Raw genomic sequence first — 12830 nt, 5'->3', positions numbered from 1 at the left:
TATTGTATCTGCTTCCACTACTACCCCTGGCATCCCATTCCAGGGACCCATCACTCTCTGGGTAAAACACTTGTCCTGTACATCTCCTTTAATCTTTCCTCCTGTCATATTAAAAGAATCTCCTCTAGTGTTTGAAACTTCTACTCTGGCAGATAGATTCTGTCTATTTACCTATCTAGACCTCTCAAGATTTTGTCGGCTTCTATCAGGTCTACCCTCAGCTTCCGATACTCTACAACCCAAGTCTGTCCAACTTCCTATTATAGCTTACATCCTGTTTTACAGGCAGAATCCTAGTAAACCTGTTCTGCACCCTTTTTAACGGTATCATTGTCACCATTACCAAACTGGCTTATTCTGACTGCTGCATCGCGGCCTGGTACAGCAGCTCCAGTGCCCGGGATTGAAAAAAGCTGCAGAGGGCTGTAGATTCAGCCCGCTCCATCACTGGCTCTAGCCTCCCCAGCATTGAGGACTTCTTCAAAAATTGGTGACTCAGGAAGGTGGCATCCATCATGAAGGACCCTCACCACCTTGGACATGCCCTTTTCTCATTCCTTCCATCAGGGAAAAGGCACAGGGGCCTGAAGATGCGCACTGACTGCTTTGGGAATAGTTTCTTCCACACTATCATTAGGTTTCTGAGCAGTCCATGAACCCATAAACACTGCTTCACTATTTTTGCTTTCTTTTTGCACTAATATACACACATATGCATACAATATATATTTTTAAAATTACAATTTATGCTATATTTTATGTCCTGTACTGTATTGCTGACATAAAACAATAAATTTTATGACATATATCAATGGCAATAGACCTGATTCTGATTCTGAATCTGAGAACTGGAAAAATTAGCCAATTTAATCAAAGTCTTCTCCCATCCTTATCATTCTCTCTTCTTCCTTCTGTTGGGCAGGAGATGCAAAAGCTTGTATCATCGGGCTCAAGGACAACTTCTATCCCACTGATATCAGACTCTTAAAGGAATCCCTTATATACCAAATGATCTCCCAATCTACCTCATCACGGCCCTTGCACTTTACTTATCAACCTGCACTGCATTTTCTCTGCAGCTGCAGCACTATATTCTGCATTTGTTTTTTCTTTTAACTACTTTGTCGTACTTGTGTATGGAAGGATCCATCTGGATGTCATACACACAAATCTCTTCACTGTATCTCGGTACACATGTTTATAAAAAACCAATACCATTATCAGAAAGAGAGAGGGCGGAAAGAACAAAGGGAATGTCTGTGATGGGACTGAGACCAAGGTGACAAATTACATTTGGTGCCACCTAAGAGAGCGTAATATCTGCTTCTTCATCACAGCTAATCAGTCTCAAGGAGGAGTAGATGCAGGAATGTACACAAAGGCAGTCAGACTGAGAAGATAATCTTAATGCAAGAAATGTGAGGTGCAGAACACTGTAGTTGCTGAAAATCTGAAATAAACTGGAAAATGCTAAAAGTGCTCAGCAGATCAAGCATTGCCTGTGCAGGGAGAACAACAGAATCAGAATCAGGTTTAATATCATTGGCATTTGTTGTTTTGTAGCAGCAGTACACTGCAATACATAAAGAAGCTATAAATTACAATTTATAATTGGGGTCCTCAATGATGGATGCCGACTCTTTGTGGCATCACCTTTTGAAGATGTCCTCGATGCTAGGGAGGCCAGTGCTCATGATGGAGCTGGCAAGTTTGCAACCATCTGCAGATTCTTCTGAGCCTGTGCAGTAGGCCCCTCCATACCATATGGTGATGCTACTGTTACAAAGCCCTCCATCTGTAGAAAATTGGTAGAGTCTTCTACCTTAACAAATCTCAGTTAATGTTACAGATGAGTAAACCTGTTTGTTATATGTTCATTAGGAAGATCAAAAGCACAACATTAGCTGTAAGCGGAGACATAAATGGCACTACATAAGTGTATGGCTTTCTAATGACAATAAGGTCCATTCCAAGTGCATTTTCACATTAATTTATTTACTAGGATTTTGCTTGGAATGAGAGCCTGAGTTACAAGGAGAGGTTATGTAGATTATGAGTTTGTTGTCTAGAATGTAGAAGGTTGAAGGATAACCTGCTTGAGGTATATAAGATCATGACAGAGTGAAAACAGATGGAACATCTTCCAACGAGAGGGTGGTAAAAATGTGAGGGGGTACGTTTAAAATCAGAGGCAGGAGATTTACAAGGGTATTAGGGACAACTTCTCCATGTAAAAGGTGGTGAGTACTTGTAATGAGCTGGTTGAGGCAGGCATATTAGTAACATTTGAAAACCATCTTGATAAGTACATGGATTAGTGTAGGTTAGAGAGCTATTGGCCAAATGCTGGTAGATGGAACTATCTTACTGAACCACACATTTGGCATGGATGAGCTAAACTGAAGAGTCTATTTCCATGCTGCACCTAAAATCATATAGTGAACCATAGCACATCAGGCCAAAAATACCTTTCACACCTTTCTCACTGATCCCATCAAAGTCAAGATTAAGGCTAATCTATTTAAAAGATTTAAGAGATGTTGCAGATGCTGGTAATTCAGAATATAATACGCAAAATGCTGGAGGAACCCAACATCTCAGGCAGCATATTTGGAGGGAAATAAGCAGTCAACACTTCAGACTGAGACCCTTCATTAGGACCCAGTGAAGAGTCCTAGCCTGAAATGTCGACTGTTTATCCTCCAGCATTTTGTGTGTGTTGCCCTTTTAAAAGAACATGAGCCAACTTCTGAAGCAGGAAAGACAAAGGGAACTTTCTAAAGCCCCACTATGGGGTTATGTAGAGTACTTTGGAGAAGGAATTGCACCAAATTGGATGAGGAAGGCCTCTTTTCTCATTAAGATGTTGAGCTTCCAGTCACTTGCAGAGTTCCTGCATTGTTCATCAGAGTGAGATGGGACAGAGGAAAATCCTAGCAGTTTATCTGTGATGCTGTGGGTTTGACTACAGGGTTGACATGCTTCCAATGCCAACAAAGCTCCATCTAGTGGTAGAGATGTGTAGCCACAGGCCTGGCAGGCTGATAAATTGATTTACCTACTTGTAATGGCTCAGCTGTCTAATGAGGATACGTTGCATAGGTTTGGCTTGTACCTGTTGAAACTTAGAAAAGTGAAAATGGACTTGTATGAAACATAAACACAAGGGACACATGAGAATAAACTGCTACAATATCATTGTAACTGGTGGATGGAGCTCACCTACTTTTTTGAGATCATGGGTCCCAAATATCAGCCAACTCATAATCAGGCACCAGGCAGTCATGAGAGAGGAAAACACCCTTCAATCAGGATTCACTATTGATAACTGGTGAATGGGTGGCACAAGTCACTTCCACGGTGGCTCTTGGTTTGTCGAGATAAGGAGTTTGGTGAATCCAGAGGTTGGGGGATGAAGATCAACGTGGCCCAAAATTCAGACAAGTAGCAAGTTTATGATGTCACAATTTCAAGACTGCTTACTTAACTTTTGGTCTCTTTTCATGGGACAATGATCTAAGCACAATGAACAACAGAAGTCAGTTGGCTTCATATGCTAGCAAGTACTTACACAAAGATTGATCTCTTGAAATAATTCCTTCAAGTATCTTGGCCAACATAGTGACATCACTTGTAGAGCCACTGTTTCATAGCTTCACTCCTGACATCCAGTGTTGTCTATGTGGAGTTTGCATGTTCTCTTTCTGACCATGTGTGTGCTTTTCCTCAAAAAATCTGCACTTTGTAGGTTAATTGGACACTATAAGTTGTCCCTTGTGCATAGGTTCAAAGTTCAGGGTAAATTCAGTGCAGGGAAGAGAAGATGGCGGCGTGACACAGCTCACAGTGGCCACTCCGGTGGTGATGCCTGTTATTTGTCAAGTAGGGTGCCGTGCACAATCCTGATTTGATGGAGATGGACGTGAGAGCATGGAGGATCATCTGGTGAAACTTCTGAAATGCCTGCTTCGCTGCTGCTGTTACTGTGTGATCCAGAATCTCCGGAGGGGAAGGCCCCGAGTCCTCAGCTTTGCTTGTTGCTCGGCAGCCAGGGTGGGGTCGAAGCGCTCGGCAGAGGATGGTGCCCGGAGCGGCTATGTTGGAGGGCTGGTCGGAGTCTTGAAGTTTTCGGACAGACTCAGAGTCCGCTGTGGTCGGGTGCTTCCAATCATGCTGCATTGGCAAGTTTGCAGTGCTTGGAGGTTCATGGCAGGAAGAGTTTCTCCCTTCTACCGTCTGCGTGAGATGGTGAGGCTATCGGGACTTTGAGACTTTTTTTTACTGTGCCCATGGTCTGCCCTTTATCAAATTATGGTATTGCTTTGCACTGTTGTAACTAAATGTTATAATTATGTGGTTTTGTCAGTTTTAGTCTTGGTTTGTCCTGTGTTTCTTGTGATATCATTCTAGAGGAACATTGTATCAGTTTTTAATGCATGCATATCGAAATGACAATAAACGAGGGCTGAGTGTCCTCATAATCCAATAATCTAATAATCTAAATTCACTACCAAAGTACATACAGTATACTGTATGTAACTATATACTACAAGGAAATCCAACTACTGGAAAATAAAGAAATACAATAGAATTTATGATGAACTACAGTATATGCATCAAAGATTAAATCAAAGTCAATGTTCAAAGTAAATTTGTTCTCCAAGTATCTATATGTCACCAAATATGACCTTGATATTCATTTTCTTGCAGGCATTCACAATAGAACAGAGAAATACTATAGAAGCAATGAAAAATTACATACAAAGAAAGACTGGCAAGCAACCAATATGCAAAAGAAGACAAATTGGGCAAATAATACAAAACAAAATAAATCCAAGTGAGAATGTGAGTTGTACAGTCCTTGAAAGTAAACCGATAGGTGTGGAGTCAGTTCAGTGTTGAGTTGAGTGAAGTTATCCACACTGCTTCAGGAGTCTGTTAGTTACAGGGGCAATAACTGTTCCTTAACCTGCTGGTGAGGGACGTAAGGCTCCTGTACCACCTGCCCAGTTAGTAGGTGACTGGTAGCATCTGGAATAAATTGATGGGAATGTGGAGATAATACGATGGGCTAGTGTAGGATTAGAACAAATGGGTATCTGATGGTTAGTGCAAGCTCAGTGGTTTGTTTCCTTTCTGTATATCTTATGATTCCTTGATCAAATAATCAGTCTGGAAATAATAGCACCTATCTTTATACAACTTTAACAAGAGGTCATAAACTTGCTTATGAGAGATGAGGTTTAAGGAGTGTCTTAAGTAGGCAGATGTAGGAGGTTCTGGGAGGAATTACGGAGCATAATGCCTCTGCAGCTGAAGGCACGGCCACTGATGGTGGACTGAAGAAAGTCAGGGGTGACCAAGTGACCAAAACTACAGAAGTCCAGATTCCTTGGAGGCATGCAGGATTGGAGATTATTAGAGAGATGGGAAGGAAAAAGACCATGAAGAGTTTTGAAATCATTCAAACATTAAAATCCAGCCAGGAGCTGTTGTAAAGATTTAAAGAGTAAGAGTTGGGTTTTTGTCATATGTGCAGTACAGTACATCAGAACATCGAAACATACAATGAAATGCATCATTTGCGTCACACAGCCCAAGGGTGTGCTGAGGGCAGCTCACAAGTGTTGCCGTGCTTCTGGCTCCAATATAGCATGCACACATTTTACTGACCCTGACCTGTATATCTTTGTGGGAGGAAACTGGTGTACCTGGAGGAAACTGTGGTGGTGGCGAGGAGAACGTACGAACTGCTTACAGACAATGGCAGGAATTGGACCCTGATGTTCTGCCTCTAGTGCTGTAAACCAAAATGCTAACCATGCCACCCAAAATACGTTAACATTGGAGAGGTTAGTGAACGGGACATGGACATCAGAGATTTTGCAGACATCAATGTATAGAGAATAGAGCATTGATGACAGGTCAGGGGAATTGAAAGAGTCAAGCAGCAAATGAGCTAGTCCGAGGGTAGTATCAGGTCTATTCATATTCACCAGAGATTCTCAACACTACTATTACAGAAGTGACATGAATCAGATTGAAGTAATGGTTATAACAAAAACACTAAATTCACAATTGTTCGATAGTAGCCAATCTGCTTAGAAAACTACAAGAAACATAAACTAATTTTTACCAGTACATCAGATTGAATTAGCGACTGACTATTGACCCCCTTTCTTTGTAAAGCTGTGCATAAATAGCACACAAAAAGTGCTGGAGGAACACAGTAGGTTAGGAAGAATCTATGGAAAAAAATGAACCGTTGACGTTTCGGGCCAAGGTCCCTTTATCAGGGCTGGAAGGAATGAGGGCGGAAGCCAGAATGAAAGGCTGGAGGAGAAGAGGTGCACAAGCTGGAAGGTGATTGGTGAATCTAGGTGACAAGGAGAGGAAGGAGGGTTTGGTAAGGACAGCAAAAGGTGAAGTTGGAGGTGATGGGCGGAAGAGGCAATGGGCTAATGGAATCTGATAGAAGAGGGCAGTGGGCAATACAATTAAGGGAAGGTGGGGAATCAGACCCCTCTTTATTTTTATTGCATGCTCCACCATTGTTCCTATGAGATTGCATTTTTTTCAGCCCTTTGCCTCTTCTATCTATTATCTCTTTGCTTCTCACATCATTCCCACTCCTCCAACACCTATTCGTTTTCCCTCTGTCATCTGGACTCACCTTTCGCCTGCGAGCTTGTGTCCTCCCCATGCCCCACCCTTTTATTCTGACTTCTCCCCACCTTCCTTCCAGGATCTCAGCCTAAAAGCATGGACTGTTCATTCCCCTTCACTTATGCTCCCTGACCTGCTGAGTTCTTCCAGTATTTTGTATGCATTACTCCTTCCCAGCATCTGCATTCCTTCTTGTGATATTTCCATAAGACCATAAGACATAGGAGCAGAATTAGGCCACTCAACCCATCAAGTCTGCTCCGTCATTCCTTCATGGTTGATTTATTATCCCTCTCAGCCGCATTCTCCTGCCTTCTCCCATAGCCTTTAATAACATCCTGACAGTCAAGAACCTATCAACCTCTGCTTTAAATGTACTCAATGACTTGGCCTCCACAGCTGCCGGTGGCAGTAAGTTCCACAGATTCACCATTCTGTGGCGAAAGAAATTCCTCCTCATCTCTATTTTAAATGGATGCCCCTCCGTGCTGATGCTGCGCCCTCTAGTCCTAGACTCACCCATTGTAGGAAACATTTTCTCCTCATCCACTGTATCTAAGCCTTTCAATATTCCATAGGTTTCAATGAGATCCCCTACTCATTCTTCTAGACTCCCGTGAGCGCAGGCCCATAGCCATCAACCGCTCCTCATATGTTAACCCTTTCATTCCTGAAATCATTCTTGTGAGCATCTTCTGGACTTTCTCCAATGCAAGCACATCTTCTCTTGAATAAGGAGCCTAAAACTGTTCACAATACTCTAAATGTAGTCCAACCAATGCCTTATAAAGGCTTTGCTTGAAATGAGTGCGAAAATTGCATTTCCCTTTCTTACCACCATCTAAACTTGCTGGTTAACCTGCAGGGAATCCTGCATGAGGACTCCCCTTTGCATCTCTGATTTTCTAAGTCCTTCTGCAGACTCCCTGCTTCTACAATACTAAATGGCCTCCACATATCTTCATATCATCCGCAGATTTAGCCACAAAGCCATCAATTCTGTCATGAAAAGAAGCAGTCCCAACACCGAGCTCTGTGAAACACTACTAGTCACTGACAGCCAACCATTAAAGACAACACTTTAATGCTACTTTTTGCCACCTGCCAGTTGACTTATCTTCTATCTATGTTAGTATCTTTCCTGTAATACCATGGGCTCTTATTTTGTTAAGTAGCCTCATGTGCAGCACCTTGTCAGGCCTTCTGAAAATCCAAGTAAACAATATCTACTGACTCTCCTTTGTTGATCCTGCTTGTTCTTTCCTTGAAGAATTCCAACAGACTGGGTCAGGCAAGATTTCAACTGAAGCAAACCATGCTGACTTTGATGAATTTTATCATATGCCTCTAAGTAATGTACCCTGAAATCTCATCCTTAATAATGGACTCCAACATTTTCCCAACCACTGAAGTCTGGCTAACTGGCCTATAATTTCCTTTCTTCTGCCTCCCTCCCTTCCTAAAGAGTTGAGTGGCTTTTTCAATTGTCTAGTGCTTTGGAAACTTTCTAAGATCATGTAATTCTTGAAAGATCATTATTATTGCCTCCATAATTTCTTCAGCTCCCTCTTTCAGAACCTTGGGGTGTAGTCCACCTGGTCCAGATGACTTACCTATTTTCAAACCTTTCAGCTTCCCAAGCACCTTTTCCCTAATAATAGCAGTTGCACTCACTTCTGCCCCCTGACACTCGCGAATTTCTGGCACATTGCTGGCATCTTCCGCGGTGAAGGCTGACATAAAATGCTTATTAAGTTCTTCTGTCATGTCCTTGTTTCCCTTTACTACCTCTGCAGTGTCATTTTCCAATGGTCGGATAGCCTCTTTCAATTCTCTTTTAGTCTTTATATATCTGAAAAACTTTTGGTATCTTTTTTTATATCTGTGGCTAGTTTACCTTCATGTTTCATCTCTTCTCTCATAAAAATTCAGAAAGATTTCCTTCAAGATGCTTTGGCAGAATAGTAGTGACTTTGGTGATAATGAGTGTAGGCATGATGACTGGTTCCACAACCCATGGACTCACTTTCAAGGATTCTACAACTCATCTTATCAATATTATTTATTACATATTAATTTACTTATTTTGTATTTGCACAGTTTATCTTCTATTGCACATTGGTTGTTTGTCCATCTTTGTGTGCAATTTTTCTTTAATTCCATTGTATTTCTTTGTATCTACAGTAAATTCCTACAAGAAAATGAATCTCCGGGTTGTATATGGTGACAGACACTTCGATAATAAATTTACTTTGAACTTTCAACTTAGATTTCTTTTCTTTTTCAACTAAGAGTAACGGTTGTTTGCCATAAAATTAAATCTATCCTTGCAGAATAAACTCATACATATTGAAAAACACTAAGAGCAAAGCTTAAACAGAAATTCCTATGATTTTCCTCTTAAGCAACACATTTTACCTCAGTTCAGTAGTTTGGAGAAGTTGAATGACCGTGTACTGCCTTAAAACTTTCTGAGAACAGAATACAAAGTCATTAAATTGCTTATTTCTTCGCTTTGAGACACCTTCTAACACCATTTAAACCTTAATTGAGTATTGCATTCAATTCTGTTTGCTGAAAGTCAAAAAAGCTGTGAAGGTCCTAAAGAGGGAATGGATGAGTTTAACTGGAATGGTACCAAGAATGAAGAGTTTCAGCTCCAGGATTAGACTGGAGAAGCCAGGATTCTCTTTGGAACAGAAATGGCTGAGAAGAGATGTGCACAAGGGCATACAATGCTCTGTGATCCTGTGAAATGTTAGATAATGGTTGCACTCCTGAGTCAAACACTTAGGACCATAGAATTGTTATCCTGGGTACGAAGGCCATTTAGTCCATTCAGTACGGTCTAACTCTTTGATGAGCAATTTATTCAGAATAATTCCCCTACTTTTTCCCATTAGCCCAATTATTATTGTTGTTATTTTTCTCTCTAGTGCCCATCCAATTCCCTTCTGAAAACATTAGACTTTTCCCACCCCCTCTACATGCAGTCACCTAACCCAATACCACCATGTATTTGAATTTTTTCCTCACATTTTCCTTACATCTTTACTCATTATGTGTTCCTTGGCCATTGAGCAATCTGCTAAATCAGAACAGATCGTTTCCAAGCCTGCCGTGAACTTGAACATGCCTGTGAAAACCTACTCTTAGTTCTCTTGAGCAACATGTACAACATGCTGGAGGAACTCAGCAGGTCAGATAGCTGCTTTGCAGGAGAACTTTCTGTGTGAAATTTAATGATCCTCTTCCAACATTGCACTACACTTCAAAGTTGTTTCAGTAATTAAGAGAAATACATTCAGCAGCTACTTTATTACATTTCGGAATGGAACTGATCTGATCTTTTACTGTTGTAGCCCGTCCATTTCAAGATTAGACATGTTGTGCATTCAGGGATAAGCTTTTGCACACCACTGTTGTAACACATGGTTATTCAAGTTACTATCCCCTTCCTATCAGCTTGAGCCAATCTGGCCATTCTCCTCTGACCTCTCTAATTAATAAGACATTTTCCGCCATAGAATTGCCACTCACTGAACGCTATCGGTTTTTTCACACCATTATGTATAAACTCTAGAGACTGCTGTGCATGAAAATCCCAGGATATTAGCAACTTCTGAACTACTCAAACCACCCATCTGGCACCAACAATCAATTCACTGTCAAGATCACTTAAGTGTTTCGTCTCAGCAACAAATGAACATCTTGACCATGACTGCATGCTTTTATGGAATGAGTTGCTGCCACATGACTGGCTGATTAGATCAACACACATCAAAGTTGCTGGTGAATGCAGCAGGCCAGGCAGCGTCTCTAGGAAGCGGTACAGTCGACGTTTCGGGCTGAGACCCTTGGTCATGACTAACTGAAGAAAGAGCTAGTAAGAGATTTGAAAGTGGGAGGGAGAGGGGGAGTTCCAAAATGATAGGAGAAGACAGGAGGGGGAGGGATGGAGCCAAGAGCTGGACAGGTGATTGGCAAAAGGGATATGAGAGGATCATGGGACAGGAGGCCCAGGGAGAAGGAAAAGTGGGAGGGGGGAAAAACCCAGAGGGTGGGCAAGGGGTATAGTCAGAAGGACAGAGGGAGAAAAAGGAGAGAGAGAGAAAGAATGTGTGTATATAAATAAATAACGGATGGGGTACAAGGGGGAGGTGGGGCATTAGCGGAAGTTTGAGAAGTCAATGTTCATGCCATCAGGTTGGAGGCTACCCAGACGGAATATAAAGTGTTGTTCCACCAACCTGAGTGTGGTTTCATCTTTACAGTAGAGGAGGCCGTGGATAGACATGTCAGAATGGGAATGAGATGCCACCTACCACCACACTAGCCTCCTCATCCAACACATCATTCTCCACAATTCCTACCATATTCAATGAGATCCTACAACCAAACACATCTTTACCCCACCCCACTCCCCACCAATTCTCCACTTTCCACAGAGATCACTTCCTCCCGATTCCCGTGTCCATTCGTTCCTCTCCACTAATCTCCGTCCTGGCACATACCCCTGCAAGTGATGGAAATGTGGCACCTGCCCATTCATCTCCTCCCTTACCTCCATTTAGGTCCCTTAACAATTCTTCCAGGTGAGGCAACACCTCACCTACAAATCTGATGGGTTGTCTATTGTGTCCGATGCTCCCAATGTGACCTCCTCTACAATAGTGACACCCGAAGTAAACCGTGAGACTGATTTGGCTAGCACCTCTGCTCGAACCACCAAAAGCAGAATTTACCGGTGACCAGCCATTTTAATTCCCATCCCCATTCCCTTGTTGGTGCATGGCCTCTTCTTTTACCACAATGGGGGCTCTCTCAGGGTGGAGAAGCAACACCTCATATCCCCTTTAGGTAGTCTCCAAACTGATGACATGAACATTGATCTCTCCTTCCAGTAATTTTTCCCTTCCCCTTCACTCTTCTTCAATTTCCCACTCTGGCCTCTTAAATCTTCTCGCCTGCCTATCACCTTCCCTAGTGCCTCTCCTTCTTCCCTTCCTCCCATGGTCCACTCCCATGGTCCAATCTCTTATGAGATGCCTTCTTCTCTAGCCCTATACCTTTACCACCCACCTGGTGTCACCTATCTCCTTTTAGCTAGTCCTCCTTCCTGTCTCATCAGCTTTTTATTCTGAGGCCTTCCCCCTTCTTTTCCAGTCTTGAAGAAGGGTCTCAGCCCAAAACATTGACTGTTCTTTCATTTCCATAGATGCTGTCTGACCTGCTTGTGTACTAAGGTGTATCTAATAAAGTGGCCACTAATTGTACAATGAGGTTGTAGAAGACACGTACTTAGGAATTCACCCCACGAAACACCAGAGCGCTGCCTCTGAAATACATTCCATTGTTTACAGTGAAATTAATTTTAGAGGTGGGATGCAAAGTACTATCAACCACAACTACAAAAATTATTCAGTAGTGAAAGAGGACACGTTTCTAGATAGAAACACTCCATTTTTTCTCTTTTTGTTTATTTATTTTAGCTTGAACTTGTTAACATTTGGATTTTATTTTTGGGCAGGCAGGTGTGGTCTGTAAGCTCAGCCATCCACCTAGGAAAGGGAGGGTAAGGCATTTGATGATCATAGCAGATGCTTCAAAGGGAGGCTCCCAGTCCAATATGTCCACCAGACCTGCTCTGTGATTGCCACATTGCATTCATTCAGAGCAACGACTTTTAGAATGCCGTTTTGATCTATAGAGTGTCTGCAACACCTTCAGACCTGATTGGTATTATTGATTCCATTATTGCACTTTGCTTTATTTTACTAACCTAATAAACAGGTCTGTAAAACAATTTACTTGATGAGAATTGCCCTTTAACTGTATTTCGCTTGAATGTCACTTCTCACAAAACATCCTTAACTGGATTTAAAGTTTAGATCCTGAGGGAAGAAAAATAGAACCGCTGTTTGCAATGATTACCTGAACATAACAGTTTGTATTCTAGAAATGACCCAGCCCCTATAATCTCCTGGGAGAGGATACATTGGCAAACCATTAAATCAGAATCAGAATTAGGTGTAATATCACTGGTGTATGTAGTGAAATTTGTTGTTCTGCGGCAGCAGTACATTGCAATACATCATAATTTTAAAAATATAAGTTATAATAAGAAATATACTTAAAAAATTAAACAAGTAGTGCAAAAAGAG

At 41.8% G+C, this 12830-nt stretch overlaps 1 protein-coding gene across 16 annotated transcripts in view; it reads left to right on the top strand.

The window, feature by feature from the left end:
- LOC140211819 (CUGBP Elav-like family member 4) overlaps positions 1–12830 on the top strand; it is an 860614-nt gene that overhangs the window by 647820 nt on the left and 199964 nt on the right. For 2 of the 16 annotated variants that reach the window (XM_072281982.1, XM_072281974.1), the window contains exon 5: positions 11777–11787. The exons of the other annotated variants lie outside the window; for them this stretch is intronic. In XM_072281982.1, coding sequence (XP_072138083.1) covers positions 11777–11787 — 11 coding nt within the window. The remainder of the gene's footprint in view (positions 1–11776; positions 11788–12830) is intronic. 16 annotated transcript variants of the gene reach the window in all.

This window comes from Mobula birostris, chromosome 18, assembly GCF_030028105.1.
Source record: "Mobula birostris isolate sMobBir1 chromosome 18, sMobBir1.hap1, whole genome shotgun sequence".
Classification (NCBI taxonomy): Eukaryota; Metazoa; Chordata; class Chondrichthyes; order Myliobatiformes; family Myliobatidae; genus Mobula; species Mobula birostris.
This window is presented reverse-complemented; position numbering and strand designations above follow the sequence as displayed.